The 16,510-nt window shown below is 37.7% G+C and overlaps 3 protein-coding genes across 6 annotated transcripts; 2 read left to right on the top strand and 1 right to left on the bottom strand.

Annotated features, from left to right (window-relative positions):
* LOC18613820 lies at nt 1–7,176 on the top strand. 3 transcript variants are annotated; one of them, XM_018115581.1, is made up of 11 exons: nt 1–188; nt 1,401–2,933; nt 3,034–3,187; nt 3,915–4,052; nt 4,145–4,217; nt 4,324–4,473; nt 4,547–4,605; nt 5,189–5,323; nt 6,089–6,180; nt 6,685–6,779; nt 6,860–7,176. In XM_018115581.1, exons 2-10 carry the CDS (start codon nt 1,407–1,409, stop codon nt 6,751–6,753), a joined length of 2,397 nt encoding a protein of 798 aa, XP_017971070.1. In that variant the 5' UTR covers nt 1–188; nt 1,401–1,406; the 3' UTR covers nt 6,754–6,779; nt 6,860–7,176. The 3 variants fall into 3 exon arrangements, with proteins under 3 accessions (XP_017971070.1, XP_017971075.1, XP_017971068.1); XM_018115586.1 differs by having other exon boundaries at nt 6,872–7,176; XM_018115579.1 differs by having other exon boundaries at nt 6,685–7,176.
* On the top strand, nt 9,050–13,208 carry LOC18613821 (transcription factor PIF3). 2 transcript variants are annotated; one of them, XM_018127492.1, is made up of 8 exons: nt 9,050–9,200; nt 9,453–9,655; nt 9,737–10,853; nt 10,957–11,061; nt 11,145–11,210; nt 11,338–11,403; nt 11,496–11,979; nt 12,681–13,208. In XM_018127492.1, exons 2-7 carry the CDS (start codon nt 9,588–9,590, stop codon nt 11,913–11,915), a joined length of 1,842 nt encoding a protein of 613 aa, XP_017982981.1. In that variant the 5' UTR covers nt 9,050–9,200; nt 9,453–9,587; the 3' UTR covers nt 11,916–11,979; nt 12,681–13,208. The 2 variants fall into 2 exon arrangements, with proteins under 2 accessions (XP_017982981.1, XP_017982983.1); XM_018127494.1 differs by lacking the exon at nt 9,050–9,200 and having other exon boundaries at nt 9,221–9,655.
* On the bottom strand, nt 13,411–16,508 carry LOC18613822 (pentatricopeptide repeat-containing protein At2g03380, mitochondrial). The gene has a single exon (XM_018127490.1). It carries the CDS (start codon nt 16,078–16,080, stop codon nt 13,738–13,740), a length of 2,343 nt encoding a protein of 780 aa, XP_017982979.1. The 5' UTR covers nt 16,081–16,508; the 3' UTR covers nt 13,411–13,737.

Raw genomic sequence — 16,510 nt, forward strand, 5'->3', positions numbered from 1 at the left:
CGCCTCTTTTCCCCATTCGCAAAACTCACCTGAAAATTCACCACCCTCTCTTCTTTTTTTGTTTCTTTCATTATTACTCTACAATCTTTCTCTTCACTTCACCTTACTTCTCCCAATTTGTTTCGTTCAAAATCCCCAAGAATAATCGAAAACCTATCGATCTTCAAGTATTAACGCGAGATCGTCCAGTAAGAAATTACATTTCTCTCAATTTCAATTAATTTCACGACGGATTTTTCAAACATTATTTCATATTTTCTTAAGTTTAAATTTCTAAAACCATTGAGAATTTCACGTTTTTATAGATTTTGCTTCCTACTATATGATCTTAGAGGTTTTGGTAATCGCTGGGAATTCGATTCTATGATATTGTTTTTGCTTTTAATTTTTATTGTTCAGGGTTTTTCTTGCGGTTGTGATAAATTAGGGTTTAAGAATATGCGTTTCATGTTTTTGCTGATTTTTTTTTTCATCTTACTTCTTAGAAGCATGGGTTGATTTTCTGAGCTGCACATATATTTTTGATAGTTTCCTTTCATATCCGATGATTTGGTGTTTTATGCCTTTTCTTTCCATTTTTTACGGCTGGCGAGAAAATATGAAGGCAGAGGAGAAAAAACAGTTCAAAACCTGGCATCTGATGAGAAAGTAGAGAAATCTCATAAGCTTATCTAATAATTCGAATAAAGTAAGGTTGAATTATGAATTTGTGTTTTTATGTTTTTCTCATTAACCAAACAGAGTTCTAGAGGTGTGCTTTTACTCTATTTGTTTCTTCTTCTAAACTTCAATTGCTCACTCTATGTGCTGCTTCTAGTAGCGATGTCCATTTTGTGTAATTCTAGCTAAAATTGCGAGAATGGTAGATGTGAGGCGAGCTTTACGGGAAGTGAGTGGGAAACATGCCAGTTTTTAAGCTGCATTTTCGTTTGGTTGAACCATCTTACCTCTTTCTTGCTCCAAGAGTTTGTATTCCATTACTTACTTCTCTGCAATTTTTGTTGCTAGCAGTGGCTGTTTATTATAAGTCCAAGTGTTCTACTTGACTAACAAATTTGTTTTAAATATATTTCATATTCATTTAAGTTGTACATGGTGGTGCATGATAGTAGCTAGCTAATTTTCCAGTTCTATTCATTTTTTTTGCCTTGTTTTTCCTTGAGTAGATTCACTTCCAGTTCTTGCAATTTATAGGTCTTGTTTTCCTGGTATGTGCAAGTTACATGGTTTTGGACTCTTTTGAATACGAATTTAGCTTATTTTGCATAGGTTTACTAATAAAATTCATAACAGTGAACTAGTACTGGTATACTGCATTCACTATTCCAGTTAACTTATTCGAACCCCAATAAATGTTGCAAGAAATTAAGTGTTTGATGCCTTGCAAATTTATATTTCAGGATCAAATGAGTGACTGTCGAAGTTTTGGCAGCAATTATCATCCATCCAGCCAATCTAGAAAGATATCAATAGGAGTCACTGTAGACTCCTTAGCTAAGAGAAAAACTGGAACCACCAAGGAAAATGAGGGTAAACTGCCGAACACAGAAAGAAGCAAACCTAGCACTGGAATTTCCACTGAGGGAAAAACCAAAGGGGAAGCTGTCAAAACTGCCAAGGGGAGGCAAACTGAAGATGCTGAGCAGGTTAAATCTCCATGGATTACTCCTAGATCCTTTCATAAAAAATCTCTTGCTCCAGAGACTATCTTTTTCCCAGAAGAAACTTCTAACTCTAGACAGAAGAAACTTAATGCAATGAAGGATGTGGCATTAACACATTCAGTTCAGTTTTTTTCAAACCAAACCTTGAGTCCACAGAATGTTGGTTGCAACCAGAATAAGCATGATGGTCTCACCTACAAAAGGAAAGGAGGGAAGGATGGCAACTCACAGACAGTTGAGGATTTCAATTTTTCAAATGCACATAGAGAATTTCTTGAGTCAGATAAAGTGGTGTTAGAGGACAAAGCAGATAAAAGACAAAACGTTCAAACTGAAGCTTTGAAAATCAAGCTGCAGGAGTTATTGGGAACTGTTTCTTCACCAAAAAGTCAGCAATCTAGCTCACAGTCTCATGAGTTCAATGCCAATAATTTAAGACCAGAGATAATCACTAATAATATGGGAGACACAGTTGCAAAGCCCAGACAAAATTCAGATACTATAGAAACTGATTCAGACAATCCTGATAACACTATTAAGAGGCCAGTAACCCGTTCTTTGACTCGAAAAAGAGCTGCAGCCAAAGTGCAACCAGACAAAACTAAAGTTGGTTTATCCTCCAATCAGAAACGTCGAGAAAGCATCTTCTCTTTTGGAGAAGGAAGGCCTATGAAGCTAGGTGGTTCTGCCAATGGTGGCTCATCCTTGTCCAGGAAAATGAAAATTCAGAAGAAAAGTTCTAAAATTGATCCACGTAGAATCTGTTTTCCTGAAGAGGATAATGCAGATGAGATTCAACAAACAACTTATAGGAGTGAAACTTCAGTGCCTGCAGAGAAGACTTCTTTACTTGGTAATAATATTGAAAGCTTTCCTGGCTCCTTCAATGAGAAAAGTAGAGAAAACTTTGAAAAGGTTCAAGACAAGGATTCTGTGTATTCTCCAGTGATCAACAAGACAAACCAGCAGGTTAATTTTGACAATCCAATATCACCAGAAAAAGGGGAAAAACAAGAAGATTTAGCTAATATATCTTTGAGGAATGTTGTGCATACACAACATGATTTCCAAAGTCCTACTTTTGAATGCAGAACACCTACTTTAAATACTTCTCCGAGCCCAACACCAAAAACTGTGGATATAGAGCAAGGTGATTGCAGTTTTGTACCGTTAGAGAGAGGATTTATCATAGGAAATATCAGGAGCTTCAGGACTTTCCAATGTTCAAAACCAGTTTGTAATAAATTCATTGCACAATCTCAGTCACCTGTATCCTTAACTATTCTTCAAGATTTTGATACAGCAGTCGAATATATGTCTAAACTTGAGCATTATCTTTACTGCCTTTGCCCTTCCTTATTGAGTTCAGGATGATGCAGAGAAGCATATCAATTCATCACTTCGGAATCCAATGCCTATTAAGGAAAACATTGATGCAGTAAATGAGCATTCTGAACCATCATCAGAGGAGAGGTGGTCAGAGAGCTTTGAAGAAGGATCGCCCATTATTAAAAGATATGACTGTAGGTATCTAAAACGCTTTTCTGAAACATGCTATGTACATTCTTCCAAACATTTATTTGCAGAACTCCATTTAGGATATCATTTACCATTAGTTACTTCTAAATAATTAGTTGATTAGGTGGTACATTAGACATTATTTCCTTCTTTTGTGTTCATATATGCCCCTCAGATTCACATGCTTACAAGACATTCGACCTGATTTACTGCTGCTGACTGATTTCTTATCAGTGGGCTGTGTGTTTCCAAAAGTAGGAAAAATGAAAAGTTGCAGTTTTAATTTTGATCTCTCTTTTTGATATAGGACCCTCTGCTTATGGCTTGTTGATTGGAAATTTTGTTTTCTCTTTAGTAAACTGTTTAGAGCAAAAACCATATCGTAAAACCACTCTGCCCTTGTGACTGTGGTTAGTCTTTTTAATATTGTGCCAGGAAATTATTAGCCTGCTCTATTGCATATGTAATTCTTGGTAACTTATCACTTTGGAGAAGAATTCTAGGTAACTTGTCACAATTGGCTGTTGCTCCAAGATCGATTAATGTACTTAACTTTGTTTCTCAATTTGCATATCTTAACTGCCTTCACAAGCTCTGACCAGTCTGTATTGTTGTATAGTGTGATTCGTCAGCATAGATTCTTCTTAACTTCATCTTCTTTCTGATTTATTCTTCTAAACTTTTCTTCTTAACGGAAGCTCCTTTGGTTCTTTATCTGATGGTGTTGTTAAGGTCACAGAGAAAATATAATCTCACCAGAGACAGTTATTGCTGAGAAACCAAATTTGGTGCATTGTCCAATCAAAAGACTTCAAAACCATGAAGATGTCGGACTTAGTGAATTCAGTCCCACCTCACCCTCTCAAAAAGGCACAGCTTCATAACATTGAACATCCACTGCTCTTCTAATTATCCTTATATTAGTTTCTTTCTAAAGTAGTTTCTTTTCTGTTTCTGTTCAGAAGGGGTTGGGGATGGAGAAAGTTATTGGTTCCAGGAACCCTCAGAACAGGACCAAGAAGATGAACTGACAAGGTTCTTATTTATATCTAAGCAAAGATTAGGAAATACCTGCTGATACTATCTGTGTACCATCATCCGTATTCTTGATTGAATTGGGTTTTGCTTGGCAATGTTTCAGGGCTGTTACATTGTTTGCTTTGGCTTTAGAAACTTTTAAACAGAAAATGGATTCAGCAACTAGAAAGAAGTCCTCTGAGATTTTGATGTCCATTTCTGAGGAGATTAAGTCGTTGCTGCTGAATGCTGAGTCTCAGATTGAATCTGATATGTAAGTATTTTGAACTGAAAGCTTTGCTTATCCAACATGTTGGTACTTAGCTTTTGTTTTCATAATCTTTCAGATGGAAGCTGACTAGTCTCAGTAAAACAAAAAGGAAACGCCTGGAAACAAGATTTCAAGGTGACAGTTACTATTAACTGAATAGCATCATTGACTTCAAAAAAACGTCATCGGCTCCTATTTGTATTGAAAGTTGCTTATTTGTGTCATGAATTAGACTAGTATTATTTTTTTTCTGATTTTTGTGTTATAGATTAACAGCCCAAATAAGTGCCTATATACTTGTAGTTTTCTGGTCTGGCACATGGAGTTACATTGAGTCTTGGTGTTTGTTTGTATGTCCATTATGGGTCTAGGATGACTAGGCATCACAGGCAAGATGGTTGCTATTTAGATGTAGTTAGATTTGATATATTAGCCATCTTACTCATGCTTTTAACAAAAAGCATGAGTTGGATCCTATTTTTTGTGAAAAACATGATTATTGATATGTGGTGGAAAGCAAGTGATGCTAGAGTGTACCAAACACAGTTTCACCTTTTCTTTCCTTACAAACTTGCTGCAGTTTTTAAAATAAACTTGATACATGAATGCTACTGGTCTTTTGGATTCTCAATATTTAATTATTATTCTCGGTAATTTAACTCTCAAGGAGGCTTGACTTGATTGATTTTTCTATTTTATTTGCTTTATTTTCTTGCAGAGAAACAAGAACAATTGAAGCTGATACTTGAAAAGTTCATGGAGGATATACATCACCATCTTTTGGACTGCAGAAGTACCCTTGAAGGGATGGAAACTCACCAAATTGAGTTGAAGGGAATCATGAAGAAACAAAGTATGGCAACTCTATATATTTTCAATAAATTCCTTATTGATGACTGCTTTATTGTTGTTTGTTTTTGTTGATGTTTCCATTTAGCTTAAGAAAAAATGTGAGGATTGTGTTATAAAATGTGACACCATTTGCTTGATTATGAGACACATGCTGTCCTTGTCACTAACATGCAGTGAAGCTAATTGCATGAAAGTTTTCATTGGTGGATATGGAATATTTTTGTGTGGAATATTTCTTGGGACAGTGGGACTCACTGCGATATTGATTCAATCCATGATTTCTCATGCAAGGCTATGTCAATTTGGAGTCACTACTTTAGTCATTGAGGTTCTTGGGTATGGCATCATCTAGGATATTGCGATGCATCCCATTTGTGAACAGTGGACTAAATGAAATTTTTATGCTTGATGAGAAACACTGTGGTGTTTTAGGTCCCATTTAAACACTTGCACTACCAAAACTTGGCATTAGTGGTTGCATTGAGGAATATAGTATTTACAACCTTCACTAGCATTTTCTTGTATTTCAAAATTATTTATTGGAGTATGAAAAATTTTGAATCTGGTTACACTGCAGCACTAAAACCACTAACTTGAACTAATATCAAGCAGCAAACTGACAATTAATTTTTTTAAAAGTAGAACTCGGTGCATGGTTACAGAATTATATTTAATAGTCTTTTGTGCATGTACATATGTAGCTGGTGTTATGCTTAAATAATATTCTGGTGTATGTTGAATGCCTGAATGTGTCTCATATTTACAGAAGCATCACACCAGAAGCTTCTCGTGCATGTGGAAGAGGCAGTTGAAAACCAAATTAATAATGCTGAAAGAAGAATCACAGCTGTCCACGAGGCAAGTTTGCTGTTTCTGTTTATAATAAAAGTTTAGGGCTAGCTTTTCTACAATTCAGGCACAGTGTAATCCACATGTTGTGTGGGGCATCCACTGGCCAAATGCTTGGGTCTGGGAATATAGCCATACAGTTATCAAATTTTGGTGAGATGGTAACTAAGATACATTAATTGAGAGCCACCAGACAGTAGATTTGTGTGGGCTTCAAATATATGCTGTTGGGTGTACATCATGCTTTTGGGGTTCGCTAACTAAGTACTGCTTAAAAAAGAAGCCTATGATAAGTAATTGTTTTGCAGCTCTAATCTTGCAAGGCTTGAGCCTATGAACCTCTTCATAGTCGGGTGGGATCTTTCTGTTGCTACCAACTTTATGTTTAGTCCTCAAACTTGAGATAGTCTTAAGAGACCATGCCTTGTAGCGCTTAAATTCTTCATTACAATTCGGAACTGAATGTTGTGTATTCTTAATAACATGAATGTTATAATCCTAATTTTAATGCAGTCGGCAAGGGAAAAGATGCTCCAGCTAAAACATGTAATAGCTGAGTGCTTGAAAGACAGTATATCCTAGCATGACAGAGGCCTGAAGATCACTTTGTAAGTTTTGTATGTCCTAACATTTTCCTAATACCTTATTCTACTTAGCCATTGATTATTCATCTCTCAATATGTCCAAGAGAACCCTATAGGTAACAGTGGAGACATCAGATATTCTTTGAGTGGCCTGTAACTTGAGTTCTTGATGCCCACGGTACTTCGAGTAGTATGATTGGATTTAGACAAATATGTAGAGAATTTTGGACAATAGTGAATTAGATTTATGGCCCGCAAGTATTTTAAAGTGATTCTGATATGTAATTGCATTGTATCTGTAGTAACTCTTTGTTGTCTAATACATGTGAGCCGAGATGATGCCACTTGTATTTTCTGAAGATTTGGTCGGTTTTATTCTACATCACCGTAAATGGAGGAAAATGATAGTACTATTTTCTTTTTGGGTACTGCATGAAATGGATATGCATGTTTTTAATTTCGTTGGTTGCCACTGCACATTTGTAAACACCTCGGGATAAGCTCAAGAATCTTATTGTTGGCATTGTATTTATGGTGTTGGGTTTATTTAAACTTATTTAACTATCTCTGTCACAGGGGCTGATGTTATTTCATGTTTAACGCAAGTCTACATACACCACAATCAGCGTGAGAGTTTTGTCTTTAATTTTTCTTTTTCCCTTATTCCACCACTCCTTTTCCATCCGCTGTTCGGTATGATGTAAAGGAACTGCTTACCCGCTGTGGGCTTTCTCCTTCATCAGAATTGAATAGACAAGAAAAAAAAAAGACAAGAAAAAATAAAACAGCATGTTGCCTTTGTTAGGTGGCACACAACTATAAGAGAGCAGGGGCAGAATTTTCTGGGGGTTCTCAAACAGACACGCCAGTATTGAAAGGGAAAGATTTTAAAACCTCTCGGGCATATTCTGCGTGGGATTAGGTACTACTTCTGGCACCATTTAATGTTTCGTTGAGTTTGTGACCTTTCATTATCCTCATCATTGTGGTGGGCTGAGTCCCTCCCTTCTCAGCACTGTCGCTGTCTGTTTTCTTCAAGAATTGGCCACGGCTCTGTTTCGTCGACCCCGGAAGGCAGAAAATAAATTTTCAACTAAAACAATAACAAAATTAAAAAAGTACAAAGACAAGAAGACATAGGGGCACGTGAACCATAGGTGACCACGTGAAGTACACGCTTTTTTCTTCCAATCTTTCTTCCTATGCGAGGATTTGATTCGATGGTAGTTGACTAACTGATTAATTGGGTTACATGTCACCACTGGGCGGTGGCTCCACTTAGACTGTGGCTAGTCCTGGTCGTGAACCCCAGGCCACGTGAGTGTCTTGGATGCCTTCATGGGCTGGTACAAAAAATTTGGCCACGTCCTTGTCACGTTTTGAAGCTTCATTTTCAATTTCAAGATAATGAAGATAATGAAAATGATCGTCACTGTCCGTTCATTGGCATGCTTTTCCTCATGGCTTATTTTCAATTACCCACCAACTTATGGTATGGGTTTCATTCTAATCAACTATTATAGTAATTAATACTAATAATTAATGTACTACTGCATCATCAGACCCTTTTTTGATCGTGTGACTTAAATTCCGTTCTTTGATTTTTTAATTTATTTGATGATAATTTAATGCTAAAATAAAGTTTTCTAAAGGGAAATAACCTAGTCGGGTGATTAAAATTTTAATACTACAAGATATGAAGTAGTTTTTTTAACTTAGTTTACTAGTTTGAATTTAAGGAGTTTACGATATTTACGTAATATCATAGTCCGGGAATAAATTATATGCCTTGATCCTCAACTAAGAGTGTGAAATACGTACCTGGGTTGAGAGAAACATGACTAATAAGCATTTCAAAGCATATGTGAGAATCAATAATCCCAGTCAAAAATTAAATGCTATTATTAGCAAGATATTTATAAGTCGAAAGGCAGTTAATATCAGTGTACACGATTCAGGAACATCTCTTTCACTTCTATCTTGCTTCCGTTCTGCCTTTTCTTTTCTTTCCTTTTTTTTTTCTTGGGTGATGCTTCTATTATGGTTAGAAACCAAAGAAATGGTCCAGGTGACTTACATTGATTTTTTTCCCTCAGGGAATGGGTCCTTGATTGAAACACCACGACTCCAGTGGTCCCAAAAGACTCTAGCCTCTTCAAAACAGCAAATTATTAGGTAGTCTTCTTTGATGGTGGGGCGGTGAATGTGGCCCACGCTCTCCACCGTGGATACCTAACCTCCACGCAACAACATATTTAAGATTAGACAAGCTTCAACTCATTTTTGAACCCAGGCCTATTCCAATCCCACCGTCTTATCAGTGTTTTATAATAATTTTACAAAGGATTCGACTCATCCCAGTGCTTGATTTGATGCTTTTTTGGGTGCATTTTCAATTTCGTTGATCTCAAAGATTTCGAGTGCAACAGAGGTAGCTCTTAGCGGGTAAGAGTCCCTTGTAAATATGCCTATGTGGAGTTTACCTGTTGGTTGGATAGCATCAGGGAAACCTATCTATGTTCTGTTCTGGGCAATTTTTCTTTTCTTAACCCGCATCATCATCACTGTTCTTCATTTGAAAAGTAAAAAAATAAAAATAAAACATGATTCGTAGTGAAGAAGATACTGGGGTAACACAAATTGAAACGAACATTAATTTCTTGGCAGAATCAAATGGTTGAGTATTATTGCTTGTAGGTTAGGTAGGCTACATTTAGCTGCAACTCCAAGGTGTAACAACAAAGGAGTGAGGACTGCTTGGCAAAAAAAATTGTCTGATTTGCTTCTAAATTATCAGTAGTTCGATCGAACGCACATTCTGGATCTCATTCAATGGCAGAAGAGGCCTCTGAATCAATCCAGCCGAGGATGCCAAACCACTTGGCTAACTTAGCATCCATGTATGTTGTTCAAGCTACTATATCTTTGCATTTTCTTTTGATATATTCATTTCCTATGGATTGATGGAGTTTCTAGCGCAGGTGTGATCCTGAAATACTGGAGCTGGTATGGGAAAATGGAGAGATTCTCATTCGAGGTTTGACGTCGAAGACAACTAAAGAGAGTCGTTTCCCATGCTCAGGTTATTTTTCTCAATATTCCGAGGCTCTAATTCAACGTGAAGGACAAACCTCCACTGGAAATAGATCAAAGGCTGGGGCTGCAGATTCTACGTTCGGTGATCCCTTATCGGGTCTTTCAGGTCTGACAAAATTGGATCATCGTGACAAGAATAAGGTAAATTCTCTGGGAGCTGGTTACGCGGAACATTTTTCAGAATTGTATGAAGATGATATCAATGTTGTTTTCGAACCCAACAAAAAGTGCTACGATAAGGAACTCATAGATTCTCATATTGTTCCTGTGAACAAATTCAAAAATTTTAAACAAAGCTACATGTCCAAGCTCGTGAAAGAGATTCCCCAGCATACCATGAATAGCGATAACGTGGTACCTCAGTCTTCCTTTAAGCAATCTGAAGCTTCTGTTCCATTCATGAGATCGAAGGAGGAAAACCCAGGGATTGATGAGAAAAGGAACAGGGTGAACTTTTCCATCTTCTTAAGATCTCCAGCTCTACTTAAATCTACCCATCGAAGCTCTGGTGCAACAAGACCAACGAGCAGCAGTCCAGGTTTAGCAGGAGCTGATGAGGCTATTTTGGAAGGCAATGTGAGATCTGAGGATTTAAAAGGCAACGCGAGATCTGCTCCAAGAACTAGCAATCCCGTTGACAACATGATTCTGGTAGAGCCAACTAATGGCTCAAAATATATTACAAGTATTGAAAAAGAAGGAACTTCTTTGGCAAGCAACATGAAGCCAATATTACCTCATTCTGAGCCTCAAAATGAGTCGCTTCCTGATGAGCAATCTGAAGCCGTTGGCAATAAAGATACCCCTTCAAATACGAGATTTCCTAGTAGGGTTCGTGCCCCGTCGTCAAACTTAGCGCCAAATACATCCATTAAAGGAAATCCTGGTAATGGAAAATCTATTGAGCAAATGGTTGCATCATCTTCGGTATGTTCGCTTGGGGCTTCAAATTGTCCAACATATACTTTGAAAAGGAGATATGAAGACACTGATCTCAGTGATGTATGTAAATTTTATCCAATTAAAGGCATTTTTTTTGGTATATTTTATCTCTTTTGATAGCTTATCCCCTTTGAGTCTAAGGGTGTTCACATATACGGTGCAGAATGCAATGGAAGAACCCGAGGGCACGACAAAAGCAGTGCCATCACGGGGAAGCAAAGGTGCTAAGAGAAAGCGAAAAGCAGAAGTTCACAACCTATCTGAAAGGGTAAGCGATGTCAAAAGAAAAAAATATGGAGACCTTTGTTACAATATGAAATCTGATAAGCTGTTGGGGATTTTTGCACGCAGAGGCGAAGAGATAAAATCAACGAGAAGATGCGTGCATTGCAAGAGCTCATACCCAACTGTAATAAGGTTGGCAGATTTTATCATTCTACTTTTTCAACTACGAAATCGAGACCCTTCACCCCTTTGTTCCAAACTTTTGGATTATCTATCTTGGGTCTCTCTTGATTACTCTTTCTACGTGTGACTTTTTTAGGTGGATAAAGCTTCGATGCTTGATGAGGCAATTGAGTATTTAAAGACCCTTCAGCTCCAAGTTCAGGTAGCCTTTCCAGTTCTTCGAATTACAACTATTGCTTCTGTTCGAATATGCAAGTAGTCAATTAGACCTTAACCATGGGATCCATGGAACAGATGATGTCAATGGGAACTGGGGCTTATATGCCTCCGATGATGTTACCTACGGTAATGCAGCAGATAAATGCACAACATTTGGCTGGTTATTCTCCCATGGCTGTTGGGATGGGTATGAGGATGCAAATGGGTCTTGGGTGCAGCCCAGCACAGTTCCCAACAACTTTACTATTGTCAGGAACTGCCGCAGCTCTGCCTGGGATCACAACGGAAGCTAGACTCAACATGCTTGAGGTCCCTGGTCAGGTGTTATTAATGTCGATGTCACGTTCACCGTTTGTATCTATGGCTGGAAGATTCTCCCCACAATCGGTCCAGGCCCCTGCTGGGGTATCTCAACCTCCTGCCGCGCAAGTGGGACTTCCAGGTGCTGCTATTTCCCTATCTACACCAAAGGGTTCAAATCCAACATGTCATTAAACTCCAAAAACACTGAAGAGCAAATGAATTCTCAAAAGTTCGGAAGACCCCGATATCCTGTCAGGTTTGCCCACTTGCCATTTAGAAATTTTATTTTTCTAATAATATAAGATTTTGATACTTTTATTTTTTTAACAATTAAAAATAAAAGTAATGAAATAGAAGATAAGGCAATCATTCACGTTGCCGGTTTTTAGTTCAGACATGGAAGTCCAAGTCCAATTGAAGAAAGATACCTAACTCAAAGTAAAATAACCGTCCATATATCTATAAATAAATTAATGGTAAAATCAATTTGATATCATTTATATATATAATCATCGTTTTAATGTTGGGATGTTGTTGATTTATATTTTATGATACTATATTTTAGGGCCCTTTTCAAGCTTAAGCTAAAAGACCAAAAATTGAATATCAAAACCATTAGACCAAAGCGGTTTAGATGCCATAGCTTTGAGTTGAATGCATTATTTTAGGTCTTGAGTCTTGAGTATTCTTAATGAAAATTCTTCATTAGATTTGAAAGATGTGTGCATGGTGCAAATTAAATATGCTAGTAGTACCATTTTTGTCGCTCACTCCATGGCGGTAGCCGGTTGGTGATCAAAGAGCGCCTTTAAATCACCCACCTAAAACCACCTTTGGCCATTGGCATTTCATTCTTATTACTGATAGAGTTTGTGGTTCTAGTTTTTCCATGTTCCTTTGCGTTTTCTAAATACCCAAAATGAGAGAGGCTAACTATATCACAAACAAATATTGCAGCTTGCAGGAGCCTAACTTCAATCATTTCTTGAAATAGTGAAAGATATATGGGAGACCCTCCAACTGACAAAAACCTCTTGCTTCTTCACATCTCGGCTTGTTCCTGCCCTCAATTTAACGATGGGCAACTCAGATCGGATGTTGCCTTTACAATCTTTTACTGAACAAATAGGATGCGATCACTGGCCCATGAACAAACAGTATCCGATATTGAAATTGGAGTATTACAGTCATGGAACAAGGTGTATCTAGGAGTCACCCTTTATCAGCAAGATTTGTAAGCTATATCCAGGGCGATTGAAGCATGAATCACCTTTTCTCCCAATCAAAACAGTGAAGGAGTCAGAACAAGTATTTTCTGAAGAAAATTTCAGTCCAGTAGCAGTTAATTTGCAGCAGGTTGCTGCTTTTTCCATATCATTACATTACCACTGGAACATACAAACTTCATTTCTGCAGCAGCTGGAGACTTTTTCTTTCCAACATGAGAGTTCTTTCTATAGTGATGATTCACTTGGATTTGTAGTCTCATCAGTTTGGTTTCTCGAATAAGTTACGTTTTAGCTCACCAAAAGGTTGGTAGGCCATAACTTTTTTCAAATCCTTTATTTTGGTTTTAATACCGAAAGTTCAAACCCTTGCAACAGTTATGTATATATAGCCAGCTCTCACGTAACAATATAAATAAAAAACAAAAAAAAAAAAAAAAGAAAGGAAAGAAAAAAGGGCATGTCGGCAAGCCTGTAAATCTAGCAAAACAATAGTATATGCTTGAAGTTTCTTATTGGAACAAGAAATATTTTGACAGTGGAAATTTGTGAACTGTACATTTCAAAATATAGAGATGAATCTTAGCAGCAGGAACCAATCTAAACTCAAATTGTACTAAGCTCGCCAGACTTGAAATTAGTTCATCCTTAGCATAATCATTCTCAAATGTAGATTGTTTGCACCCCCTTTTCAACTTTTTTGAATGATTGCCCACCCTGAAGTCTCCTGGTGGTTGATACTTCCTACATGATCTGTTTTGCTTGTGCGCATTGAATTGTTGACCGTTTCAGCCGGCATCGAAACTCATTAGATCATTAACATCATGCAGAATATCATCGGACGAGAAACTTGGATCAGGCTTATATCCTTCATTCCTCATCTCCAGAAACAGGTTTTCCAGAATGTGTTGATGGTTATTTAATTTGGATTGTGCAGCATGGAACATATAAATACTGGAACCTACCTGAATCCAGCTACTTCCAGGTCTCTTTGGCAGATGCTTCTCTTTTATCATCGTTCTGACCTTCAGTGCATCTTTCCATCTTCCGCTGGAAGCATATATATTGGATAACAGAGTATAATGGCCTGAATCTTTCTGCTCTTTCTGTAAAATGTGCTTCTCTAAACACCTAGCCAGCTCAACCTTATTATGAACTCTGCAGGCACCAAGTAAACTTCCCAAAACATTCATGTCCGGTTCCACTGGCATTCTTTTGACTAGATCGTAGGCATCATCAAGGTGCCCTGCTCTACCAAGAAGGTCCACAATGCATGAGTAGTGTTCCATGTCTAGTGGAATATTGTAATCATATATCATGGACTGATACAACGACCAGCCTCTATCAACTAGACCGGCATGACTGCAAGCAGTCAAGAGTGCAATAAATGTGACTTTATTGGGTCTAATTCTTGCCTCCTTCATTTGCTCAAAGAATTGAAAAACGTGTTCTCCAAGTCCATATATCCCATGAGCAGAGATTATTGTGTTAAATGTCACAATATTTTTCTCCTTCATCTGATTGAAAATGCTTACTCCAAGTTTAAGGCTCCCACATTTGCAGTACATATCTATTAGAGAATTGCCAACAGAGACTGCTGTCGCAAGACTGCTTCTGATTGCATAGCCATGGATTTCTTTCCCATGTTTGAGACTTCCAATTTTTGTGCAAATTGGAAGAATGCTAACCAGGGTTATGGAATTTGGTTTGAGATTGAAATCCCATATTTTCTGAAAAGTCCAAAATGCGGTATCAACCTCACCATTCAAAGAATATCCTACAATTGTAGAATTCCATATTGTGACGTCCCTATGTGACATAATTCTAAAAATGTGCTCTGCTTTTATCATTGAATCACAATTGGCATACATATCAATCAGTGCACTTCCTACAACAACATCAGATTCAAAAGCTTGTTTTAGGATGTAGCCATGCATCTCCTTTCCCTGCTTTACTAATTTGAGTTTGGCCAATCCTGGAAGAACACTTGCTGCAACAATGGCATTCGTTCTTATTTCTGCATCCTTCATCATGAGATACAGGTGAAAACTCTTGTGGTACTGGCAATTCTGTGAATAACCAGCAATCAAGGTACTCCAAGAGACTACATCCTTATTCTTAATGTCACAAAATATAGAGTAGGCAGAATGAGTGGCACCGCATTTGCAGTACATATCCATCAGAGCATTAGAAACATACAAATCACTCTGTAAACCACTCCTTATAGCACATCCTTGAAGGGTCATTCCCATTTTCAAATCTTCCAGTCTGCCACAAGCTGGAAGAATAGCTGCCATAATAACTGAATCAGGTCTTAGCCCTTCTAATCTCATCCTTCTAAATAGTGACAATGCCTCTAACCATTCTCCACTCTGCACATTCCCACATATCATTGCGCTCCAGCAAGCTAAATCTTTCTCTTTTATTCCTTCAAAAATCTGTCGTGCTTCACTTAGACTACCGCACTTGGCAAACATATCTATCATGGCACATTCAACATAAGCGTTGCATTTCATATAACTCCCATTCCACAGAATAAAATCTCGAACCTTCTTACCTTCTTCAAGATCATTCAACTCAATACAAGCTTTTAAAACAAGTGGGTAAGTGAAATTATCAGGAATCAGCCCTTGACTAATCATCAAGTGATAGAATTCAATTGCCTTGAAAAAACGACCCACGTCAAGAAAACCTCTAAGAATTCCGTTCCAAGCAAGATTAGTCCTTTGGGGCAGCTGATCAAACACAAAAAGTGCATATTGTAAACAGCCAAAGGTTACGTACACATTGACAAGCTGTGAACCAAGGACTCTATCAGTATTACTGGGGTTAAACAATCCATTGACAATCAAAAGAGCATGTAATCTTTTGGCATCAGAAAGATTTGAAGGTGACTTAAGTTGAGAAAATAGGGAGCTACGCAAAAGATTTTGATGATTGAATGACTGTGGCAAAGAAGAGATATTCGTTAGATGAAAGGTTTTGTCAGCTTGGGCAGTGCATTTATGAGGTGGGTTTGAGTTTTGGGAGAGGGTCGAAATGGGTTTGCCGATTACAAATGATAGCCCAGTTGGTAAATGGAATAGTTGTTTGTGAACCCTGGTGGATTCTCTGGTTATTGCTGGCAGCATTTTCTGTCCAATTCCAGGGCGTGATGCTGGAGATCTAGCATTTTCTGGGATGTGTTAATTTACGAAAATTGGATCATGGATTCATTTGGCGTTTTTAAGAGGAAGAAACGCCGGGGTGGAGGCAAACTGCAGTAGGCTGCTTATACACGTTAACGAAGTCCTTCGCAACCTTAAAAATCTTTCAGAATCTTCTCCCCAACCCTTATAGAAAAATCCTTTTCTTCTTTGATGACGATAACGGCGAAGAAGGAAACAAAAATCACTGACGCAATTATGCAAACACAGTCATGATAATTGACCAGGGACAGGGTAGCTTTTCATACAATGTATCCAACTGTTATCCTTTGCCGTCCATTAATATGATTGAAGCCCTATATTCCCGCTGGCCCAACTTGTTGGACTGCTTAAGCATTACAAAGCGATTTACCTA

This window comes from Theobroma cacao, chromosome 1, assembly GCF_000208745.1.
Source record: "Theobroma cacao cultivar B97-61/B2 chromosome 1, Criollo_cocoa_genome_V2, whole genome shotgun sequence".
Taxonomy (NCBI): Eukaryota; Viridiplantae; Streptophyta; class Magnoliopsida; order Malvales; family Malvaceae; genus Theobroma; species Theobroma cacao.